The 23,707-nt window shown below is 41.8% G+C and overlaps 1 protein-coding gene across 4 annotated transcripts in view; it reads right to left on the bottom strand.

Annotated features, from left to right (window-relative positions):
* KCNIP1 (potassium voltage-gated channel interacting protein 1) overlaps positions 1-23,707 on the bottom strand; it is a 334,144-nt gene that overhangs the window by 209,537 nt on the left and 100,900 nt on the right. For 2 of the 4 annotated variants that reach the window (XM_051631412.1, XM_051631414.1), the window contains exon 1: positions 3,552-4,163. The exons of the other annotated variants lie outside the window; for them this stretch is intronic. In XM_051631412.1, coding sequence (XP_051487372.1) covers positions 3,552-3,612 — 61 coding nt within the window. In that variant the 5' untranslated portion in view covers positions 3,613-4,163. Of the gene's footprint in view, positions 1-3,551; positions 4,164-23,707 lie in introns of those variants that run through there. 4 annotated transcript variants of the gene reach the window in all.

Raw genomic sequence — 23,707 nt, 5'->3', positions numbered from 1 at the left:
CTGTCTTTGCTGCAGGGACACACTGCTGGCTGATGTCCACTGCTTGTCCCCCAGGACCTCAGCCAGGCTCCACCAGGACCCCAGAAAAGCTGCTCATCTTTGCTGCTCTGAGATACCAGTGAAGCAAATGTCATAGAAAGAGGAATTATCTTTTGTGAGGCCAACACATGATGCTGGGAAAGGCAGACAAGAAGAATCCCAATAGCGAATAAAGTTAAAATGCCATCAATTGAGGAGATCAGAGGAAATAATTTCTAATGAAACACACAAATAATCCATGGAACTGCCCTGAGCCACTATCAAAGCAAACAGCACAAACCTCATAGCCTATCCAGGGACACTCAGTGAGCAGAGAAAGCTTCGGCAGCTTTACTGATAGGATCGAAAATCTAAGAAGTAGAAATCTTAATCCCACAGGACAGGCTGTGTGGCTCATAACCTGCCTAAACAAGTATAGGTACTTGTCCAGGTATATTGTCCAGGTATACTGGATTAAGTTTTCACATTCAAGCCAAATGAATGACCTCCTCTACAAACCCACAGCACTGTCCATTCCCTCAGACAAGGTCTTGCACTTGACATACCACTGGTCTCCAATTTAAGGCAATTTTCCTGCTACTCTTGACTTTATTGATTCAGGCTCCCCATTTTCATTAAGACAAGGAACTAAATCTTTAACAGTGCTACAATAGATCCTCCAGCATTGCTACTCACAGATGAAATAACCAAACTAGCCACCAGTCTCAGTACCAGTGTCCCAAACTCAGCCATGAGAGTGATGGGGAGGAAGCAACACACAGAGCTGTGTCCTGCACTGAACTGGAAGGATTCAGCACAGACCACTTGAGACCATTCTGCCAAGACCCACCATGTGCTTGCTGATATTTACCCATCTCTGGAAACTCCTCACTTTAGACATGACCTGTAATCTATTCTTCAAACAAAATATGTGCATACATTTTGCTTTTAGTTTATAAGAGCAAAAGTAGCCCCAGGTACACGTGTGAGCTGCTCAGCTAGAAGAGGCTACACAAATTGTCATCAAACTGCTTGGAAGAGCACCTGTTTACCAAGACAACAGTGTATTCGCAGAGGTGTGGATCTAGCCCTGTTATAACTATTTTTTCAAGCCCTTGTTTCAGCATGATTTCACTCCTTTATCAATCCTGAAATATTCAAATGAACACAAGGAAAAAAATTATAAATAATAGCAGATGATACTCTAATAGTAAAATAGACAATGAACAACTTACTCAAGAAAAGACAGACACAGAGATCTCCAACGGAGAAGTTACACTCAGGCATTGCTAGCAAGGTGGCCTCTGGCAGAGCAGACGAACCCCACAGTGGGCTGCATCAGCCACCAGGCAGACAGCACTGGGACAAATGATCCTTCCCTCTGCTCGGCGCTTGTGCAAGCACATCCAGAGTGCTGAGGCCAGTTTGCGGCTCCTCAGTACAAGACAGACATGGCTACACCAGAGCACTGTCCAGCAGTGGGGCTGGGGGAGATGCTGAGGGAACAGGTGGGCAACACTAAGGTATGCATCATGTCGTGGTGATGGTTTAGCTCACAAAGAACAATTTCAGACATTACTCAAGCCCAACACATGTTAGTATTTCACTACTGATAAGGTGAAGTCCTCACAATCAGTGCAAAACAGACCAAGCAGCCTACAAGCACATGTGCAAACATGTCTCCACCACCGCTGTTTGGAGATCTGGGGGATCCACTGGGCATGGGTCTAGAGGAGCATTTGCAAGTGGCCAAAGCCAGCAGCTTTGTCCTCTAACACTCTGTCCTGCAAGGTAAATAGTGACTAAAAGGTGTGAAATTCTGTACTAGCTTTGAAAATAGTCAAGAAAATAAAAGGAATTTCTTTCAATTTGCTCTCTCCAACTGGGTGTCTTACTAAGCAGCAACACCACATGGATCATCATCAGAGCCAGAAGGAGATAACTCTGGGAACACAAGTTTTGATAAATATAGCTGAACAACCACCGCCAACAGGCATCAGCAAGATTGAATCCCACCACAAATATTCAAACGTGTGACCAGATGCTGGAGTTTTACGGCTTGTGAACTCCAACAAAATGCAATTTTTTTCCATCCACTAGAGAGTTGAGCCAATCACAAGACAACAAAATGGTAGAGAACAGATATATTTGCTAAAAATGATGTACACTGCATGGAAATCAGATCCAGCTCCTAGTTTTCTGGCAGGTGGATAAGACACCCCTTGGTGCCTCAGCAGCCACCACACCCAGCTCATCGTGCTCAGCTCCTGTGCACTTTGCAGTGCCTAAACACAACTCTCACAGCTTTGTGTGTGACTCAATGCTTAGACAATTCCATGCTTACATTTTGAATTATATCATACAAATCTCAGACAACTGTTTATGGTTTCATTGTAATAGCTCAGAAAAGTGAACTGTAAACTAGGTACCAACACTCTAATACAAAATTTTATCCTACTCTATCTTGTACCAGGAACACAGAACGTTATGCTTGGTCACAAACTTGCCACAATCCAAACCCCTGCACAGCCCTTCCCCATTTCTCTTTAGAGTGACTGACATTCCGTATTTCCTAAGACAATTTTTAATTTAAGCTGCTAGGAAATCCATACCAACTTACAATTCAAAAGTGTATATGTATGAACTGAGCAACAGATCTAGTAGAAACAGAGACCTACTCTAGAAATACTGAGACTGTTACCTGCAGAGGTTCTGACAAGAAATATTTCCAAATAGCAGAAAGACTTGTCCAAGTTACATCTTTCTTTTTGTTTTCTCATTCTGTACGGTACAGCTGTGCCACTGACAGTGCTTTCAACTTTCTCCTCAGCAACACCCTGGAATTTTTGAATTAACCCGAAAGAAACAGAGCAAAGCTCAAGCAGACACTATACAAAAGCCAAACCTCCTGAAAAATCAGCATTTCACAGCCAATACTTATGGATTTAAGGATTAAAATCCCTGGGATTTCTGCTTGCTTTCTCATTTTTCATGAGCTTCTCCTCCTCCCCTTCTTTATGAAAATGTCCTAATTTTTTCCTCTCTTGATAATCTTTATAAAACACACATTAGTACTGCACACTTGGTGTTGGATTACTGAATATGCAACACTGCATCTACCAATACTTTCTGAGAAGGAAACCGCAAGCTATTGGGAAGAATTTGCTGTGTATCTACATTATATTCCCTCATCAGAGGGTTTACAAAGCATGGGATTTGGGAATAAACAGGTCTCTTCTGCAAGTGCTCTGCATATGAAGCCACTGAGTTTCTCCTCCTCATGCATGCCTGCACGAAAGATTACAATATTTCAGATGCTTTTCAACCCCAAAGTCCCTCTACCAGCAGTTTCCTCATGCCCACACATTTCCTCCACCACCTCACATCCCACTCTCCTCTGCAAATTACCTCTCATAAACATCGCTGGGTTACTAGCAAGTGGCACATGTTCATTTTCTCCTCCCTTCCTAATATAAATCTCTCTCCTCGCAAATATACAGAAGAGACAGGAAAAGCAAAACCAAAGGTCTTACCTTTTGATGGTCTTCTTTGTTTCGTTTGTAGAGAAGAGAACGTACCCATTACAGCACCCATTGCAAAAGCTACTTGTGAGTTTTTGGGGAGGATTTATTTTGGCTGGGTATTTTCTTCCTTGATTCTTCTCACACCACCCCTCCCGCCCCACCGCCAGTGAACAAAATCTGTGTGAAATGCCCCCAAGAACAAAACAAAACAGAGGAAGTCAAGAGAAGAAAGAAAAGAAGAAAGGAGGAGGGAAAAAGCAAAGCACTGCAGCTCAGCGTTCAGCAAGCGTAAAGCTTTGAGGGCTTTTTTTTTTTTTTTTAAGTCAACACACATGCACTGACTCACAGCCGGCTGCACTGTTATTATTCAAAACAGCTCCCCATCAAAATTTAAATGCTAGGTAGATTCCCTCAGACCAGAGCTGGCAGCAGATGCATCAAAATATTTACTGGAGCACAGCCACATAAACACACAGGCTAATTCTTCCTCCCGTTCCCTTATGGCTCCAACCAGCAGCCTGTAGGTCTAGCGAGGGAGCATCAGCGCGTCTCTTCCAGTGAATACTGAACTGGAGTCCTGGAGACATGCTGAGGGGCTCGGGGGGAGGCCAGGGCTTTGGGCTGGGGACCAATTCGGAATGAATGGAAATCTGAGTGGGAAATGATAGCGAGTGAGGCATCAAAGCCCCAGCTGCACGGATTGCATGCTCCTGCTAATTAAGAGTCTGACAGAAAGGTAGGAAGCAGCAATCTCTAACAGTCTTCTCAAGTCAGAGGAAAAGAAGTGCAAGGGGGGAACACAGAAAATTGCACCACCATCCTTTTCCTGCCCATCCCTTCTCACATGCCAAGAGCATGTGCAAGACAGTTGTCAGTAACTTATTTTTCTGCAAAGTACGTACGTGCACACCCTTTTTAAGGACATTAAAACAACAAACTGTTGAAACAAAATTCTGTAAATGCCAGGTGGCTTGAAGGAGGTAGACAATCCATGGCATTTTGTTCAGTTCTCTCATATTTCAAAAAAAATCAGCTACGTATTTTGTTATGTTTTCTCAGAAGGTGGGATAGCAAATGCTCAGGTACAGAAAGACTTAATAGGTCAAGGCAGCCATCAGAACCATAATTAATTGGCTATTTGCACTCTGTGACTGAGATTAAGGCAGCATCTGTGCAAATACTGTATTTGCCTGAAGAAATCCATTCCTACACCAGCAAACAAAGCACCTTGCCTCAACAGGTTTCCCCAGCTTTCCTCTAACTTCAGAGTAAAGACTTCATTAAACACAGATCCCAGAGTCCCCAGGATCATAAGCTGTGCAGCATCTCTGCCCCTGGAGGTAAAACCCTGTGGTACCTTCTGCTCACAAGCTGCCAGCAAGGCTGTCTCTGCATGCACAGGTGTATTTGCATCCTCTGTGTATACCAGCAAAGAGCTTCCAATTAGTTGCTAGTCTCAAAAGACGCTGCACAAAACGCTTTTTTTAGTTTTTTGTTCCCCCTTGTCCTACTTGTTTTACAACTCAAAATGCAGCAATTACACTTTTTGTGAGCAATGTCTGAGCCAAGGTCCAGTTTACATAACGAAATCCTGAACTGGTCCTTGGGGCACATAGTGCTGTCCTTTTCATCATGGGAAAGCCTGTCCTGGCTTGGGCAACACCTCTTGTCCCCCCAGTTCCTCCTCCAGGCTGGCCCACAGCAGGGGTCCTGCAGCCCCTGGGTTAAGAGCCACCCAAATCCATATGGGGTCCCTCAGACTAAGGCGATCACCACAAGGCACTGAAGAACTCTTTTTATTTAAATCTTTATATTTGTTTTATGAATGTTTGTGTTTACACATCAAAACATTAGATGGGCTACAGAGCATATGTGAAGAACTGCTGCTCTTGGTACTTATACACACAACAAAGTCTGGAGGGTGACCAAAGGCCACAGCAGAGGTACCCACACAGAACAGCACCTGCTTCCCACCACAGCTATTGTGATGAGAACCCAGCATCTTCACCCTTCTGGTGAAGAACTTTTCGCAACATCCAAGCTAAACCTCCCCTTGTGCAACTTGAGGCCATTTCCTCCATCCTATCACTTGTTACTTGGGAAAAGAACCTGTCACCTGCCTCACTACAGCCTCCTTTCAGCAAAAAGCACCTAGAAAGTATCTGGCCTCAGGATTCCTCCTGACACTGGCTGGATCCCAGCCACACAGAAAGATCTCGGCCCAGGAGTGACAGATTTGGTCGCCCATATGGTGAGATAACCTAGAAAAAAGTAATTTTGGAAGACAAAATTACACCTCTGATACTGCACTGTTGTTTACTTGAAACAGCAAGTATTTAAAGGCGGAGGGCAAAGGTGAATGTTCGGTTTTCTTTGAAACTTGAAAAGGATTTGTCTTGGCTGGAAACCGGTATTGATGGATCTCTGTGAAATTATGGGGATAAATGGTTACATGCATTTTTGTTTGTATGACTCAAACATACAAGAATGGGGACAAGAGGAGCGACTTCTTCTGTGGCTGGGGCAGTCAAGCACAGAATCACCAGTTCAAAAGCAGCCACTTTCACAGCTGAAAATAAAGACCTCAGAGGAGCAGAAGCATCAAAAACATTAATGAATTAGAGTATTTGCCAAAGCAGGAAGGAACTCTTTCTCCAGAGATGACCATCTGAATTTATCAACCTCAGAGATAACACTTGAGATGTAACAAGTGCTGAGGGTCATCCTCCATCTGAGGAGCTGAATATTTTTGACAGTATTTCCTTTAGAGGGAAGATGAAGACTGAGCTCTGACTGTGAGGGTGAAATGCACAGCTCTATCTGCACGGGTACCTCAGCTGGTATCCTGGGTAAGAGCTGCTGTCAGAGGATCAAAAGTACCTCAGGGAAAGGAGGTGCCAACATTGTGCTGAACCTGACTGCATCCCCAGGATGGATTTGCAGAGCTCCACAGCCACTTTCCCACAAAAACTCCATCCGATAGATGATTTGCATGACTGTCCCTGCTAAGGGAGAGCCCCTGTGGGAAAGGGCCCTGAGTGCTTCAGAAAGGCAACATGCAGACACCCTGGGCACACAGGGGTACAGCAACACACAGTGTTCATCAGGGTTTGCCTCTGCCCCAGAAGCCTGTGCACGTGGGCAGCCAAGCACTCAGTGCTGGGTGCTGATCTCCTGAGCTAGATTGGCAGGACAAACATGTCCTCACAGGTCACCACTAATCCACCATTATGGTCTACCAGCAATTAAACCTCATTTATGTTGAAAAAATGCAAATTTAGCATCTTCAATCAGGGAGTCATATCACCAGCTAGTTGGCATCAATACAGGATGGAAATCCCCTGGAAGCAAGGTCACAGGAATTGGTACAGCCCCCTTCCCTGATGCAGAACAGGCCCTCCTCCCAGTAAAGAAAACAACTGGTGCAAAATGGAGCTGAACCACCTATTTCTGGTATTATTGTAGGTACATATAGGAAAGTAGAGGGAAAGCGTGTTTTTTTCATCCTGCAGAAATGTGGGCTGTTGCCAGGAAAAAACACCCTCCCATAAGCACAGTAGCTAGGGACCCAATCTCTGATTTATCAGCCATCCTCTCCTACAAGGCAAAGCTGGCAACGTGGATCTGTAGGACTAGCAAGAGAATGCCTCAGTCACACCTAGATTTTGAAACGTAAGGCATTACTGAAATCAATTCATGTGCATTTTTTTCTTGTCCCCCAAAGTATAGAAATGAGCATTTGCATGATAGTAACAAAATAAAACCTGAAAATTACCTGTTTATAGCAAGCCTTTGTCATTTGCTCTGTATCTATCAGCCTTAAGATATTCTAGGTAGGTTCTGATTTAAAAAGCCTAAACAAAGCTGGAAGTGACCAATTCCTTTTTCTCTATGGGTATTTTAGGAATGACACCTAGGCAGCATTAACCAGAGTTTCTTTCCATGTGCTTAAGACTAGAGGAATTACATTTTTCATATTCAAGAAATTAATACTTGTTCCAGGCAAGCATTTTACACTTACCTACTAGGAGTTCTTTAAGGCAGAGATGACTTTCTGCTTGCCTGAGCAGCCACTGGTTTTCTTGACACTGTTATGTAAACAGAGTCCTTCCAACAAGCAACTGAGAAGGTGCAAGTAGCAGACTGGGAGCTGGGATGATGCCACATGGACACTGCCACAGAAGTGTCCCAGCTCCTGCTTTCAGCTGTGTTCACTCAACTATAGTCTGGTGAGATGTTCGTAATTGGGACCCACCAACACCAGCCCAATTACTGCTCAGTGCTCTGGCACAAAACCACCTCCAGCCATGGCAGCAGGCTAGGACCTCCACCAGCACAGACTTGGTTGCTCCTGTGATACTCTGGGCATGGATTCCTCCACAAGGGATGGCAGCTGGGGAGGAGCCAGAGACACAGGTTTTGCACTGATTGCTCAGGCACTGATACAGCAGACCCCTTGCAAAAGTTGAGCGTGCACCATAAGACATGCCCACAGGGTCTTGCCCTCTCTTCCAGCTCCCTCTGATTTTTAAAGCAGTCACTGTTAAAACAGACACTGAGACTTGGTAGCTATCGGGATGAAAAAAAACCCCAAACAATCCACAACAGGAAAGAAAATGTTCCTTTTCTAGGAGAAGGAAATGAGAGTTTCTGTTGCTTAGCAAGTTTTTAACCAGTTACTGTCCTCAGCTGTCAGTGCCACAACATTCTCTGCAAAGCATTTTGCCAGACCCTGAGTCCAAGGCTCCACAGGACACCTGCTATGAGCCTTTCTGAGCCATGACCTGCTCAACTGCCAGAGTCACTGCTTGCTTGAGGGTGAGGAGTTAACATATCTGCCCTGCCATGTCACAGTATTCCAGGCACTTCCCCAGCATCAGTGAAGGACTCATCCTTCAGGTCATCTGGGTGCTGAGGCTGCAGGCAGCTGCACTCCTCACAGCCACAGACCAACTAAGGAAGACCAAGGTGAAAAAGCATGATAGGAAAGGAATAAAAATAGCTCCAGCCAGACCCTGAGGAGAAGAGGAAGAAATGACCAGTATCACAAGTATAGAGCTGGGGATGCTGACAAGCCTCCACAGTGCATCCCTCCCAGACCAAACCCACAGGACTCCAAGAAGCAGGAGAAAAGCAAGCATAGCATTTCTCTTGCAGGAATAATCATTGTTTCGTTTTTCTCTACTTTTCTGCTACTATTAAAAAATAAAAATAATTCTATTAGGCTGCTAAGGTTTCAATTACACTACCTAAAACATTTAAGATGTACTTCTTTACTACTGATATATATTATTAGCTTATTGAAACCGTCCCAGTTCAAAGCAGGAAGGCAGACAGCTAACAAAAGTCAAGCTGACAAACACACACACAGTGACTGCGAAGACCTACAGGTGTAAACTGAAGCAGCATGAGACAATCTGCTCTACCACTGGAAATCAGCTTGATCACAGAGACCAAGATGAGGCTTTTTTTTTGCAGGTGTACACCTGCAAAAATATTTGGAGACGTTTGAGGGCCATCATTTGCCTCTTTATCAACTTCAGGACATATCAGGTTTTTTTACTTAATATATTAATGAAGTCAGAATTCACCATGGATGCATATTTTTCCCCAACACATTTTTGTTGTTGTTGTTGTTCTTTTTTGTTTGGTTGGTTGTTTTTTTGTTTTGGTTTGGGTTTTTTATGTTTATTTCAAAAAAGCAACACCAAAAGAGCCTAATTTCATCCACTTCTTCACTCACAAGCCATTATAATAAACAAGGATGTGTTCAAAGAAATCTTTTTGCTCTTGATAAGGACAAGGTAGCAGAACAGGAGCTATTAAAAGATTCATTACTGCACCTCTACAAGCCCAAAGCAAATTCTCATGCTAGCTCTGCTCTTTCAGATCTCACAAGCTAGAGTTCCCTCCCTTCCATTTTTATGGAAATACATTTTTCATTAAAAGTAAACCAGTGAATAATAATGCCGAGAAATGTGATGGAATAGATGAGGCTTGAAGATTTGGGATCATCTAGATATTCATGTAAATAAAGCACTGGCAATCTTCAAGTATTGGCAAGTCCATTTCTTTTCAATCTATAGCAAATACAGCTATGCAAAAGTAAACAAAATAAATGCAATAGACACTTAATGCCACCAAGGAGGGAACAAAAACCCAGATATCAAAGTTTGAACAATAAGGGCTGCTCGTCCTCTTTAACATCCCAAGAAGGAGAGCAGAGAACAGAGCTGGCATTTTGCATCCTATTGCTCAGAGCAAACAGTCAAGCACTGGTCTGCTGAAATCAAGATCACAAGTCCCTGCTCTGGTTTTTCTTCTTACAAACACTAAAACAACTCACCAGTGCAGCTGCACAGAGGTATGCACGGACATACACTTTTGTGTGCTTAAAGGAAGTAAAAAGAGAAAAGGTAGAGGCATTGTTCTGCCTCTGTGAAGCAGCATAGTTAGAGCTGAAAATAAAACTACATTATTGCCTTCTGGTGCTTCTTTGTTACAGTAATAAAACTGGGCAGAACTCCACAGAGCAGACCTGATGTTTGCCCTAGGGATGTCACTCAAAAAAGACATAGCTGAGAGCTCAGGAAGGGAATACTTCACATTTCTACTGTCAGCTTCAATGAAACATGAGGCAGATCTTTGGTTGGAGTAGTTCTGTAAACAGGGGGGAAATGTGGTAAGGAAACAGAAAAACTGGAAGAATTTCCTAACAGCATCCATCTGGGGGAGGAAGGGCAAGGGTCAATCCTGAATCCAGGCTGTGGGGCCAGCGCTCAGAGCATCTGACACAGCCAAGGAAGCCTGGGAGGAAGCTGAACATGGAAGGATCAAGAACTACAACCTTTTGTCTTCAGGATGCTATTACAGTAGTGCCTGAGGATAAATAAGCTCGTATTTCAGTACAAAACCCATCTATTACCCCACAGAATCTGTTTGAAAATTGTGCCAAATGAAGTGTTGCTTTTCAAAGTTATAAAATCCACACTTGAGAAACTTCCAGGCAATTTGAATCAGGAAGCCCCTAGGAATATTAGCCACAACCATCAGGGCTCAGAGAAGGCTGAGAAGCAGGACACCACTGCTGCACTGTGGCAACCACACCAAAAAGAGTTGGTGTCATTTGAAAAGCAGCACTGGAGGTGAATGAAACATGTCATGGCAACTCGCACATCCAGAACAGGGCTTTTAAAGGGAATTTTGGCAACCAGTGGTAATGGAAGATCCCAAAAGTATTTTCCCTCTTCAGGAAGAGAGACCAGGTCAGAGATGCTGAAGCTGCATCACACCCTGTCCCACAAAGTCTGATGGAGATGGGCCTGTCTAAAAGGAACACAATAACCTGGCTGCCAGGCAGGCCTTTGTTCCTGCTCCTTGTGATGGCACTGGCAGCGGCAAGGGCAATATTCCCATAATAGGTACTAGGCTGCTAAAATCACCTGAGGAACATCACACACAAACCTAAAGCTCAGTAAACAACCTTTTTATCTTAACACAGAAGCTTTTCTATCCCACCCAGAGCCTCTGTGAATGTTACAGAGGGAGTTTACAGCTAAATTAACAGGCTCAGTGTGACGAACTTTGCAACAAAACACAGCAAATGATCCCAGCAAAAGTGTCCTGGTTTTGTGTGTGATGACAAGGACATCTTTCCTTCAGCTGGGGCAGGCAGTGTCAACTTGCCACTGTTTCAATCTCCAAACCAAGCAAGCTAAGCAACGGACAGGGATTCAATAGTGGTTTGTTGTTGTGTTGTTGTTTTTTTTCTTTTTTTTTCCCCAGAAGCATTAAAGAGAATACATCAAAAATATATTAAGAGTGTGAATAGTAAGTGTCAATCTGGGTTAACAGCCAGTTTAATTTCTGTCTTGTGATAGTGGTCAAAAAAGCCTAAGTGAGAAAGCAAAAGCAATTTTTAATTATTCATTATTTCCATGGATGACTGATAAACTGACACCAAACAATACAACAGCCTGTGGGTTTGCTTTAGTGAGAAGAAGGTGGAGAAGACTTTCAGATTATCTTGGATCTCTCCTTTTTTCTTTAGTGCACTTCAAAGAAATGTACCAAATTAACCATGTATAATACAGACCATATAACAGATGTACATACCACTGGGTAGCTAATGTGAATAGTTCATCAGATATTTTTGTTCCACATTTTACTTCTCACCACAGGGTCTTGTAAAAGAGAACAAGAGCAGCCATTACACACCCCAAGCAAGTCCAGCTCATGTCAAATGAAGTCACATCAGGTGAAATAGGCTAAATAAAATTATATTCAGTTTGTACATTTGTTCTGTTTCATTTTGAACATGCTAGGAATGCCCGACAAGCATGGCTGGTTGCCTGGCCAGATCCTGCTAGAAGATGCTCTAGAAAAGTCAGATTTTTTCATTTTCTCATTATTATTGCCATCACACTTTCAGGGAAATGACACACAATATCCATTGCATCATTTCATAACATTCAAAATAAGCATGACTTTCTTAATGAAGATTCATAATTTTATGTTTATGTTCTATGCTGCAATCTTTGCTGCTGGAAAAAACCTTAGAGGATTATTCTACTAAAATATTTGCTGTTTGAAGCTGGATAAAACAGTGTATCAAAAAGAGAGACAAGCTTTGCAAGTTTTATTAGAATAAGGTGAGCATCAACACCTCTCAGACTCATCCTTCACACCAGCCAGGTTTATGTGTCTCTGAATTCTCCATCCTGCAACTGCACATCTTCCAGTACTCCACCTGTACAACCTGCTGGCAGTAAATTCACAGTTTGGTTTTGATACAAAGGAGCCCCTCAATGCATTAGCATCACTCTAGCATATTACCCGGGAATATTTTGATTCCTTGTTGATGTGTATTGAACTACACTTTTTTTTTTGTGCAAGATGAAGCAAACTCTTTGCTATAGACCAGACAAAGACAGGCTTTGAAGTTAAGATGTGACACCTGCCCTGAATACCCAACTAAAACCAGATTATATTCAGTACCTCACTACAGCAACAGCAATCCTAGACAAAAGCAAGTTTAGGAACATGGCAGGTGTGTGCAGGGCAGTGGTTTACCAATATCTATGCAAGCAGCCATGGGGAATCACATTGTCCCTATGGAAACCTCAGGCTCTGTGACATGTGCAATGATTACTGCCAGCAGCTAATACACTGAAGTCATTCACCACATTAAAACAAATATTGTCTTGCACCAGAAAGATCATACTCCAGTTTACACATACAAGTAAATGTAAAATTTACAAATAAATGTTAATTCAGTGGGATTGGGAGTTACTGAAAAAGTAGGCTGATAGTGGGATCATTAAATAGAAACCTCCTTACTACAGGACCTGTGGGACAAAATAGGGTTTGCTCAACAGTGGTGCTGACAGAGACAGAAAGACTTTAATTTCAGGTAGCTCTCAAGTATTTAAAATCCCTGACATTGTGACACTTTTACTAAACATTTTAAGGATTGATGAAATCCTGTAATCATAATGGAGCCCTTCCTACCTTTGACCAAGGGAAAATAGCAGGGGGTTTTGGACATAAGGATTTGGAAAGTCTGTTCCTTAAGCAGCTAGTTGTGGTGGGGTTTTTTGTTTGTTTGATCTAGATGGAGTTGCATTATTACATGGCAGGAGCACATAGAACAATGAAGTTAAGAAGTGAAAAATACAACCCTAAATCACTCAAAAAATCTTGACAAATTCAGAGGTCTCTGCATTTTGCAGAGAATTACCTGTTTTGGGGAGTAACTGCAATGTCTCTGTAACATGTTTGTCTTGGCAATACCAGTGAGTATTTCCACCTATAACTCCATCTTAACTTCATTTATGTGAGAGAATTCACATTAAGGTCACATCAGATGAAGAATGTTTCCAATAAAAGGGATATATGCCATTCCTATAGTGTTAGCTGGTGGACTGAATTATTGTTATTACAATTATATAATAACTTCCATCTTGGTGCTGAGGTGCTCCCCAAATCACATCATCAGCAATAGTAATTTTGAAATTCTGTCCACTACACCAATCCAGATACTCTCTGGAGTTATTCACTAATTATAAATATTCCATTTCAACACGTAGCAATGGTAGAGGGGAGACAGCTCTGACACACACTGCAGCACTACTGCCACTGATGTGTGCAACATTCCCAGCTAAAGCAACTGGATCCAAAACTCTAATGCAGATATTCAGGTCAGAACACCTGTATTATTTCTAATGAAGTCACTTGAGGGTATTTCAGAAAGGAGAATCAACACTTTTTAGAACACATCACCTTTAAAGTGCGAGTTGAACCAGTCACACTGGAGGAGCAGGACTCCTCCAAGCAGCAGAAGGGCTGCCAGGGAAGCAAGAGTCCCTGCCGTGCCACCAGGGCCAAACCCTCAGCTGGAGAAAAGCAGCAGTGTACCCTGCCAGCTCAGGAAGCTATGTGGATTTCATATATACTGAGAAGTCAGCCCTGTGTTTCCACACCCCATGGAGAACCACACAACAGATATTTATTGACAAAAGAAGAAATTCCTGTTTGCAGAGTAAAATTTCCAAAGCAAACAGAATTCCTGTCTTGTCCATCAGATGTTTTTCACACATGCAGAAAACTGTACTACTGGTTTTACTTCTTTTCTTCCTTTCGTCAGCAACCAGAGCATACCTTCCAGTAGCCTAACAAGTTGACCCATACTAGATTAGTGTGAGTAGTATATAATACTCTTATTTGGCATGAAAGAGTCATGTCAGCACACACAGACTGCATGTACACCAAGAGAGGACACTAATCTTCCCTGGGCAATCCAAGCATCTCCTGCAGCAAATACACTGCAGCCACTTGTTGGCTGACCTGCTGTGTGGCCTTGCAAGACAGCAGGTTTTTTATTCCTATGCTGGACAACAGGCGAGTGATTAAAGTTCCCATAGATCCTCTCCTCAGTAAAACCTTGTTGCTAATCCATAAGGGGTGGAAGTTTTTGTATCTCTGCAGGGTAGAAGAGTGTAACAGGGAATGCCTGTGTGGCAGAAAAGCCACACAAACCTTTGCTGTAACACAGAGGGTAGGTTAAATAGCTAGATAACTATGACATTGGCAATATTCTCATAAAGCTGATTAATAACTTTTCATCAGGTGCAGATTACTACATTCCAGTCAGTCCTTTGTTTTCTTTCCACATCCCTTCCATTTGGTTTCTGCAGAAGACTCATCCCCTGATTTAGATTTAATTATTGCTGAAGAAGCGACATAAAAAAAAATTAATAGCAAACTTATAGGAAACAAATCTTCAGCAATCCACTTCCATGAGCTACAAAGATTGTCATCAGTATTTCATTAATCTAGCAGAAAAAGCCCTGGCATAAAACATCCACCAGGAACCTAAATGATGCAGGTTGGCTCAGAGCACTGGCTGCTGCATGCCCAGCCTGGGGAGTGGGCTCTGCAGGACTCCAAAGAGGTCCCTGCTCCAGCTTCTCTCTCTATGCCCCTAGCCTCCTGGTTTGTAGAAGCCCTAGAGTTAATTTCTCCCCCAACACATCCAGTTAGTACAAATTGCAAGTAAACTTGTCTATGAACAAAAGCACAGAGAAACATGTAGCCATCGGCCTTAAATTAAATATGCAAACCCTAACTGGACAAACACAGGAAAGTATTACGTATGAGGTTGTTGTTTTCCCAATGGCATTCAGACTACAGTTATAATTTTTAAAATTGAAATATGTGTCATCTTCATTCCTTAATGTGTCTAGATGAGAAAGTCTAATATTTCCTGCCAGTTCATATGGAAAGGCCAGAAAAACTCCAAATTCAGAGCCAGAACAAATGGGAATAAAAGTCATGCTTCTGATCTTGGTGGAGTCACCAGCTTCATTACTGTAAGATACAGCAGTAAAAAATACTCAAATAAAGCCATTCTTTGTTCCTGCTGTGAATATCAGAGCACACCAGGAGCATAAATCCAGGACTCACCTGACCACTTCCAATGAAACACCTACCAGGATACACTGACCTTTCCAAGGCTTCTAATATGTCGCTGGCAACCTAAACAAAGCAGTGTCATGTAATAACCAGGAATCCTTTCCAACGACATGTGAAGGGAAGGAAGAAAAGAAACAAAGGAGATCCCTGTAGCATGAGGATTGGCCCAATTCTACTAGAATTAATTTTAGGAAAAGTCACAAAGACAATTTCATAAACTACTGAAAGTGTTACACAAGGGTTGGGAGTGTTTTATATTGCTGGCATGCATCTTCACTATCCATTCTACACACACATTTGTGGGTCACAGAACAATCAATCTCCTAAGTCTCCTAGTTGTTTTTCTCCTTGCTACTTGGATCCCAAATTGAAATTTAGGTTATACTTTTCCAAATGCTTTAGATATAGCCATTGTTCTAGAAACTGTATATAGAAAAATCAACCTATATGCACAGCTGCAGGCTTGCCCTAGTAAACAGAGTTATTATCAGGCAGAGAATATACATGGAGTTAGTTCCTAGTCCTAAATACCTGAGGGACATGTCTGAAAATTTAGGTAGAATTAAAAGTTTAACCTAACTAGCCCAGGATCTGAATGATGTCTAGAACCCAAGAACCATTCTTTCAGCACTGAGCTGCTATAAAAGGGCTTGTGTCAGGGCTAAGCCTGACCCGTTGCTGAAATTCTTCATTTGAAATAAGAGCCAAGTCCAAAGGAGCTTTTCCACTCGTGTCTGCTTTGCATATCAACTCAATAGGTTTGATGTTGTAAAGCTACAACATTAAATATTTTCTGACAGAAGAAAAATAAAAATAAAAATGAGTAATGAAAAGCACTCCTCATAATTTAATTTATTTTCATGCTGCCAAATAAGCAAACCTTTCTGGCTGCAAATCCATGCTGGTTAGAGAACTGATGTACTGTAAATCTAAAATGCTAGGACTGGTTGTTATATAGCCATTCAAAAGCAATTTCTCTGTTGCTTCTTGATTACAAATATTTGTTAAAATTATTTTTGCTGCCTTCCTGTCACAGGCAGAATAGCTGTGCCTAGCATTTAGATTAAAGACATTCAACAACCTTGCTTGTGCTAATTGATACTAAATACATTAACAAGGTATGGATTTGCATAAGTATTCACACGTGCAAATGACTGGTCCAGACAGAAGCAAGAGACCTCAGCAGCAGCACATGCATTTGAAGTTGCTCCACTAGTACACCCAATCTAACATTAGTCACATTTTAGAAGGGATGTCACATGTTAAATGTGCTGTGCCATGTCATAGATAAACATGGAAAGGAGCTCACTGCTTTGGTGATGAGCAGAAAATCTCTCCACTAGATGAAGTTACAGAAATTCACGATCAGTGAGAGCAGACTAAATATTGATGAGAAAAGCTGTTTTCCACTAAGAGCTTATACATGACCTGTCCCTGCAAGATGCTGACCACAGCTCAGAAGCTGGGAAAGGAAGGGGTCCAGCTCTAGAAGCAAAATCCATAAACAAAGAAACCATCACAAACAGCAAACTTGAAACTATTTTAGATAAATTCTACTCATTAATCAATGTCCTGTATTTCACAGGCACCAATACAAAATATTTCCTCTCTTACTAATCAGTATCCAAATATCTGACACTCTATCTTGTGCTCAATGTAGAGCACCAGCCTAATGCTGCCTCAGGTCCCTATTCCTGATGTTTGCTATCACTCAGTTGCTCTCTGTGTCCAAGGTCAGACAGCACTAAAACTGGAATCCAATATGTGCCAAAGGCAGCTGAATGAAGGAGCTCAGGGCTGAGCTGTGGGGCATCATGTGGCAGAATGAGTTAGATAATCTAAATATCCACCAGGCTTGTTAAAACCAAGCTTTGCCTTTACACAGTCTCACAACCAGACATGCCCAAAAATGATAACAAAAGTTCAAATATTGGATTGGAGTGGGGAGAGTGAGTGCACACAGAGAATGAAAAAACAGGATAGGAGGATTAAAAAACACTTTAAAAAAAAATTATTTTGATCCTTGGCCCACCTTAATCGTGAAGTTGATTCAGCATCACTTCATGAAGGTTGTCTTCCTAGAGCACTGGAAAGCATCATATTTGCACTGATCCTGGGTAAGTGCTGTTTCCTCCTGCAGTTCCCTCCCCTCCTAGAGGCAGATTTCTATCCTGCTGGTGTCTGACCTCCACCTTGCCAGGTGAGCACTGAGGCTGAGAATTCAGCAAATCCCTCTGAGAAATGTCTGCAGCCTTTGTCTAATAGCTTCTTGAAGCCCTGCTGAATTTTTCAGTGACCTCTTGTTCCCATTGTGCTTGAAAAATATTGGGTTCTGCAATCTTCTTTTCTCTTTTCAGCTTTGCTTTGCAGTCTTCTTCCACTTTCTGCTCAGTGTACTTTGATTTTCTGATCCTTCTTTTGTAATTATATCTGACGTCTCCATTCAGACACATCTGAAGCTGTTTTGGGAGGCTGAATTTGCTTGATGGCTCAAAAAACAGCATATATATCAGGAAGTGATATTTTAAATGTGTGGTTACCTAATCCAAAGTACACTGCAATTTTGGGGTAGAACTTTGACATATTCTGTATTGAATGACTGTATCCTTTTCATGTTCATTGCAATGCTGTGCATCTAGTACTTTCACAAAAGCTCTTGCTGGTGCTTCTGAAGTCAAGAGAATAAGGATTTATTGACCTCTTGAAAACAGACAAACTAGAAAAACTAATGGGATGAAAATAAATAAATCTGTTTTTCAAGTATCAATATAGACACAAAAGATATGGTAACTTAATTTGAGGCCAACTATGTGTTAAGAAAATGCCACATCTCTTATTTTTGAACGATTGTCTTTATTAAACAAGTGAGATGTGTGTATCTGGAACAAACTGATTTGGGACACCTAAACCTCCTCTTAATATCACAGAATCATAGAATAGTTTGGGTTGGAAAGGACCCTAAAGATCACCCAGTTCCATCCCCCTGCCATCGGCAGGGACACCTCCCACCAGCCCAGGTTGCTCCAAGCCCCATCCAATCTGCCCTTCAACACTGCCAGGGATGAGGCAGCCACAGCTTCCCTGGGCAACCTGGGCCAGGGTCTCACCACCCTCACACTAAAGAATTACTTCCTAATGTCTAGCCTAAATATCCAAGTCATGTCTAAATCTCCATGTCATCTAAATGTCCATGGGGTGTTGCCATAAATAAAGCTTTATTAGCCTGTCAAGGATAACAAACTGAAGCTCAAGCTAACACAACTCACCAGCTGCTGATTTATTTACACTGCATGATTCAAACATTAGTTGGTACTGTAGCAGCTCTCACACAAGTTAAATTAATTATTTAGTAATTAATACAAGCAGGGATGACACAGGTTAACCCAGCAACAAAAACACAGCCCACAGGACAATTGACATGAACATCCTTCAGGCAGAAGCTGAGTAAAACTCCTCCTTGTGGATAGATGAGCAGGTTTCTTTTCCCAGGGAGATGATGTTCTGGCCTTGAAAATACCACTGAGAAGGTTATGGGACATCAGGGTTTTTTTCTGCTCTGCTTTTTCCTTCAGAGAAGATGGAAAGGCTGACTTGCAGCAAGAAGGGAGAGAGCTCTCCTTGGAACTGGGTTTGACCCAGGGCACACTGCCTACCTAGCAGCCCACACACAGGCAGCTGGAAGAACTAGATCTGTGCAAAGAGCCCCTATATGACCATGTAGGGAATCACAGGAAAACAGGATGAATGCAAACCACTGCTGCTTTGAACATATAAATAAGAGTCCTCGATGTGCCCTGCTTCACCCTCCTCAGTGTATGTAGGCTCCTTGTGCTGCTGTTCTTGACTGCCTGAGAGAAGACCTAGGAACTGCCCCCTCCAGGCACACCAGGCCCCTATTCAAGGATTGCCAGGCAGAGGCATTTCACTTTCCAGGCAATACAGCCTTGACCAGCAGTAGTGTTGTAACAAGCCATGTTTTCCCTCCTGCTTGCATATGTAATCAAATATTCACTCTCACTTTCTGTTTAATGATTGTGACTCCAAACAGAACTATTTTGGTTGCAATATTTTTTTAATTGTTTCCTTTGGGAGGTGGAAAAACTTGAACTAGATGTTGTATCACAGCTTCATCACTACTTTGATGCAAGTTCAGATGCACCACAATTAGTCCTGGTAATTAATACTTCCTTTTCATTTTTGCCATTAATTGTCCTACAGCCTAGCTAAGTGTTGCATTGTTACACCACTGATGACCTATCAGACAAAATGGTACAACAGACCAACATCATTTATCTTTTCTATAGTATTAAAGTTTATTGCTGATGTAATTGCAGAGTACCTGGACTTGTTGATAATGATTTAAAGACCATTCCAGGTCCAGGAATGCTGTGATCAGCACATCCAACAGGGCATGATTGCCACTGCATGAGGGCTGTTAACTTTGCTCACATTTTTAAAATTACTGCTTGCCTTTTCTCCAATTTGACTCTCAATATATGTTGGATGACTCCTTGTACCACTTACAACAAGCTGAAAGCATGAACAAGTAGATAACAGGCACAACTTCATTTTCTTCACTGCACATATGACAACAACAAAGCCTGCCACTTTTTCAGAAAGCAAAACCACATGTATCTCTGTGATAATCTGTCACAAATAAAAAAACCCACTTCATCTTACCCCTCAAAACACCAGGTAATTGCCAGTGCAGAAAGGCTGTCTCTTCTATCCTTTTGTCTTTTCTATTCTGTTGTCTTTATGGGATCAGCTTTTAGCCAGGTAACAATCTTTTTTAGCTTATTAAATAGTAATGGATATAGCAAAGCTTGACAGTTCAGGACAGCTTTCTGGGGAACTGCCTGTATCAGAGGTGCAGGGGAGGGGAATAGAGCAGCCTTGACCAAGGCAATGAAGGTGCCCATTGTAGGCCCCTGGCTTTTGCCACTCATGGATCATGTTCTCCTTTAGGTTCAGGCCTGTGGAAGTATTTTGTAAAAACTCCTATTGATGTGAGATACTCAGGATTTTGGACATAATTTTACTTTTAACCTGTGTTAAAGGTTTCAGAGGATCTTTCATCTTTCGGAGGATAATGAGATAAAGACAGTCCTGAGATCTGTCACTTGATGGCCTTTTCTGTGTAGTAAATGCATTGCATGACAGAAGAGGACAGGAGGTGGCTACTGTTTGGTGGGAATGCTGACAGAAACCCTTTTATTGCTGGCATAAGGATGCACTACAAACATGCACACTAAGACCACCCCAACCAACTGCCCTGGGCTTGTTGGATTCCACTGACATCTTAGGCATGATTAAGCAGCAGCCTAGACCTGACATATTTTATCTGACATATGAAACCAACATTCACCAAGAGGCTGGGTTATAAAATATAAAATCCAGCTGAAAACTCCTTAAAAGTAAATTTGGAGACCTTCACTGATATAAAACAATAACCAATATTTCAGACTTGCAGAAACTGAGGATTAATCAAGTCTAACACTGGTGCAGTGCAACTCTGACATGTCACCAGACTCCAAAACAGGAAGGCAGCACATCTATCCACCCAACACTAAATTCTCTCTTAGATAAACAATCAGACCTACAGCAAATTTCTTCTTCCCAAATAACTGCACTGCTAATAGATGGCCTTCAGAGCTTGCAAGGCAAGATAGAAGCAAACAGCAAAGCCAACAACTGACATCCTCCTACAGCTAACCACATCTCAGAGCAATGGGTAGAGAGTGTTTTACCTAAGCAAAGAAACCTGGACAGTTGAAAGTTCTGACCATTTGGGTACCCAGAAAAGGCAGGCAACCCAAATCTTGTATAATGCATTTATATTACAGACTTTGGACTCTACAACTGGCTTGAGTGTAGGACATACTTTTGTGGATGAGATATTAACAGAAGCCAAATCACCTCTCAGTCTCAGACAAAGATTTCTTGGAATGTGCTCTTTCTCCTCATTGATATTACTGCATCCTAGTCTTCTCAGAACAACAGAATTCTTCAGTAAAATGTACCGCTTTTGTATAGGACACTCTTCAAGAAGTTATACAAATTTACAAATAAACACCATTTGAGATTTTAGGTAGTATTAAGAAATATTTCACCCAGGTTACAACAATATGCCACTACTAATATCCTATTAATAAATATCCTAGCATGGTTGCTTTCTTTTATTTCTAGACTTTAGTCCATCCTGGTACAAAACACAGGAGTATTATGCACATACACTTTGCACATTTCTCCAGTAATAATGGCAAGAGATGAGCTATTACAGGGCCAGGAACATTTATCTCAAAATATCTTTCAATATAAACACACAAAAACCAGAATCACAATGTCATCAACTTCAGCATCTGGATTTAATATTATAACTCAGTGTGAAAAATCCACAGGAAAACTGACACTATTCACCTCATTTTTTTCACATACAAATCCTCTCCTGATGTTTCCCCATCCTTCTGACAGCAATTTTTATGTGAGTAGACCAGCACTTTTCAATTTGTTTCAGAAACAAAGCAGTAGCAGAGGCAGCAGCAGCCATGGCATGCCCATTGCAGAGCTGCAAACAGCAGTCACAGCTCTGCTAAAGACATTTCTGTCCTTCTTCCCTTCTCCCCTTAAATCCACCTCTTTGTTTTGACCATGGATATTTCTGGAGCAAGGCTCCCTCAGAGCACTGCCCAGCTCCAGGGGTCTAACACAGGGACAGCCCTGGGCTCCAGTGCTCAGCATGAACATGATTATTATGTAGCTTCTTCTCTGTAGTTATAAAAATGTCAGCTCAAAATTGGATGGCAGGATTTCAATTCATTTTTAGTTCTGTGGAAGATGATTGTGGCTTTTTTAAAGTTCACTTGATATCAAAACAGCCTAGAAAGAGCAAATGTAATTAAAACCTTCCAGGAGCATTGTGGTTGATTAGAAGTTTAATCACCAGCAGCCAGTGAAGGAAACTTCAAATACCACTTCCAACACAATCAAAATAACAGCTCAGCTGCTTCTGCCACACAGAGCCAGCTCCCTATTTGGTCACGTCTGTATTTTCAAGGGTTACTTATTATTAGTATAAACATACGGAGGTTTCATCCCTTGCCCATATGTACGTGATAGAGCCCGAGAAATGGGATGTGCCCTAATTCCATCGCCTATTTCTACATTCCCAGGGAGTCCCTCCTCAGGTGTTTGTGCTGAAAACAAAGTTTTTAACTCATGTAGCCACTTCACACCACAGCCGATGCTGACCAAGGTACAAGTTGGCAACCAGCCAGACACAGGCTTGTGTTTTACACAAGCATTACCTACATCTCTAGCTCCTCTTTCACAACAAACACTGCAAGGTGACTCCCTGGGCCTCAGGACTGCGATTGTTGTCAAGTTCCATAGGAACTCTTCTAGGAAAGAAAGAGCTCCACAAAGCCAGAAATAAAACAATTGTTACGCTTCTCCGTTCTTAAAAAGAAAGCAGAACACAACCAGTCAGTACCCTGCTCAAGCTTCAGTAAACAAAAACAAGCTCCTTGTGTAGTACGTTATTTTGTTCTGTCACTGCTTTCTTCATGTCAGATTTCACCATCCAACTATTATAAAAACACAGGTTTAATTCTCTTCTCTGATTTTTGTGTGAGCTTGCAGAGCATGAGCACTGCCTTGCAATATCTGAGGGTCACTAAGGACAAAACAACTTCTTCACTGACTTTATGTCCTGAATGACTAAAGCAGACTGAATAACAAAGCTAAAATGAGAGTTCTTAAGCACTTACATCTGTGTTTGCACAAAGAAAATGTCATAACTGGTAATTTCACTATTAGCATGTCCTTTTTTTAAAAAAAGATTTTGTTTTACTTGATACTTACACACATTTTTAAAAATCCAGATTAATTCCCACCTCAGCCCCGACCCATTTTAATTTTGTTTTAATCAGAAGCCTCTATTTTCAATTTAGCATATTTTAAATATTTAATCACAGTATTCCCACACTGATAAACTTTATCAGCTGTTTGCCGCTTATGCTTCTATATATCAGATCAGAGTAGATTTGCAGACATTCCTGTGAAAACAGCCTACAAACCACTGGTAAAAATAACCTTAAAACAAGAAACAATGCAATTCAAATGTTTATGGTCACCAGCAGAAAATGCAAATTATTATTAGGTCCTATTGGGGCTGTGTTAGTTATCTGTAA

The sequence above is a fragment of the Apus apus genome, chromosome 13 (genome assembly GCF_020740795.1).
Source record: "Apus apus isolate bApuApu2 chromosome 13, bApuApu2.pri.cur, whole genome shotgun sequence".
NCBI lineage: Eukaryota > Metazoa > Chordata > Aves > Apodiformes > Apodidae > Apus > Apus apus.
Note: the sequence above shows the minus strand (reverse complement) of the source record. Positions and strands in the feature narration are given on the sequence as shown.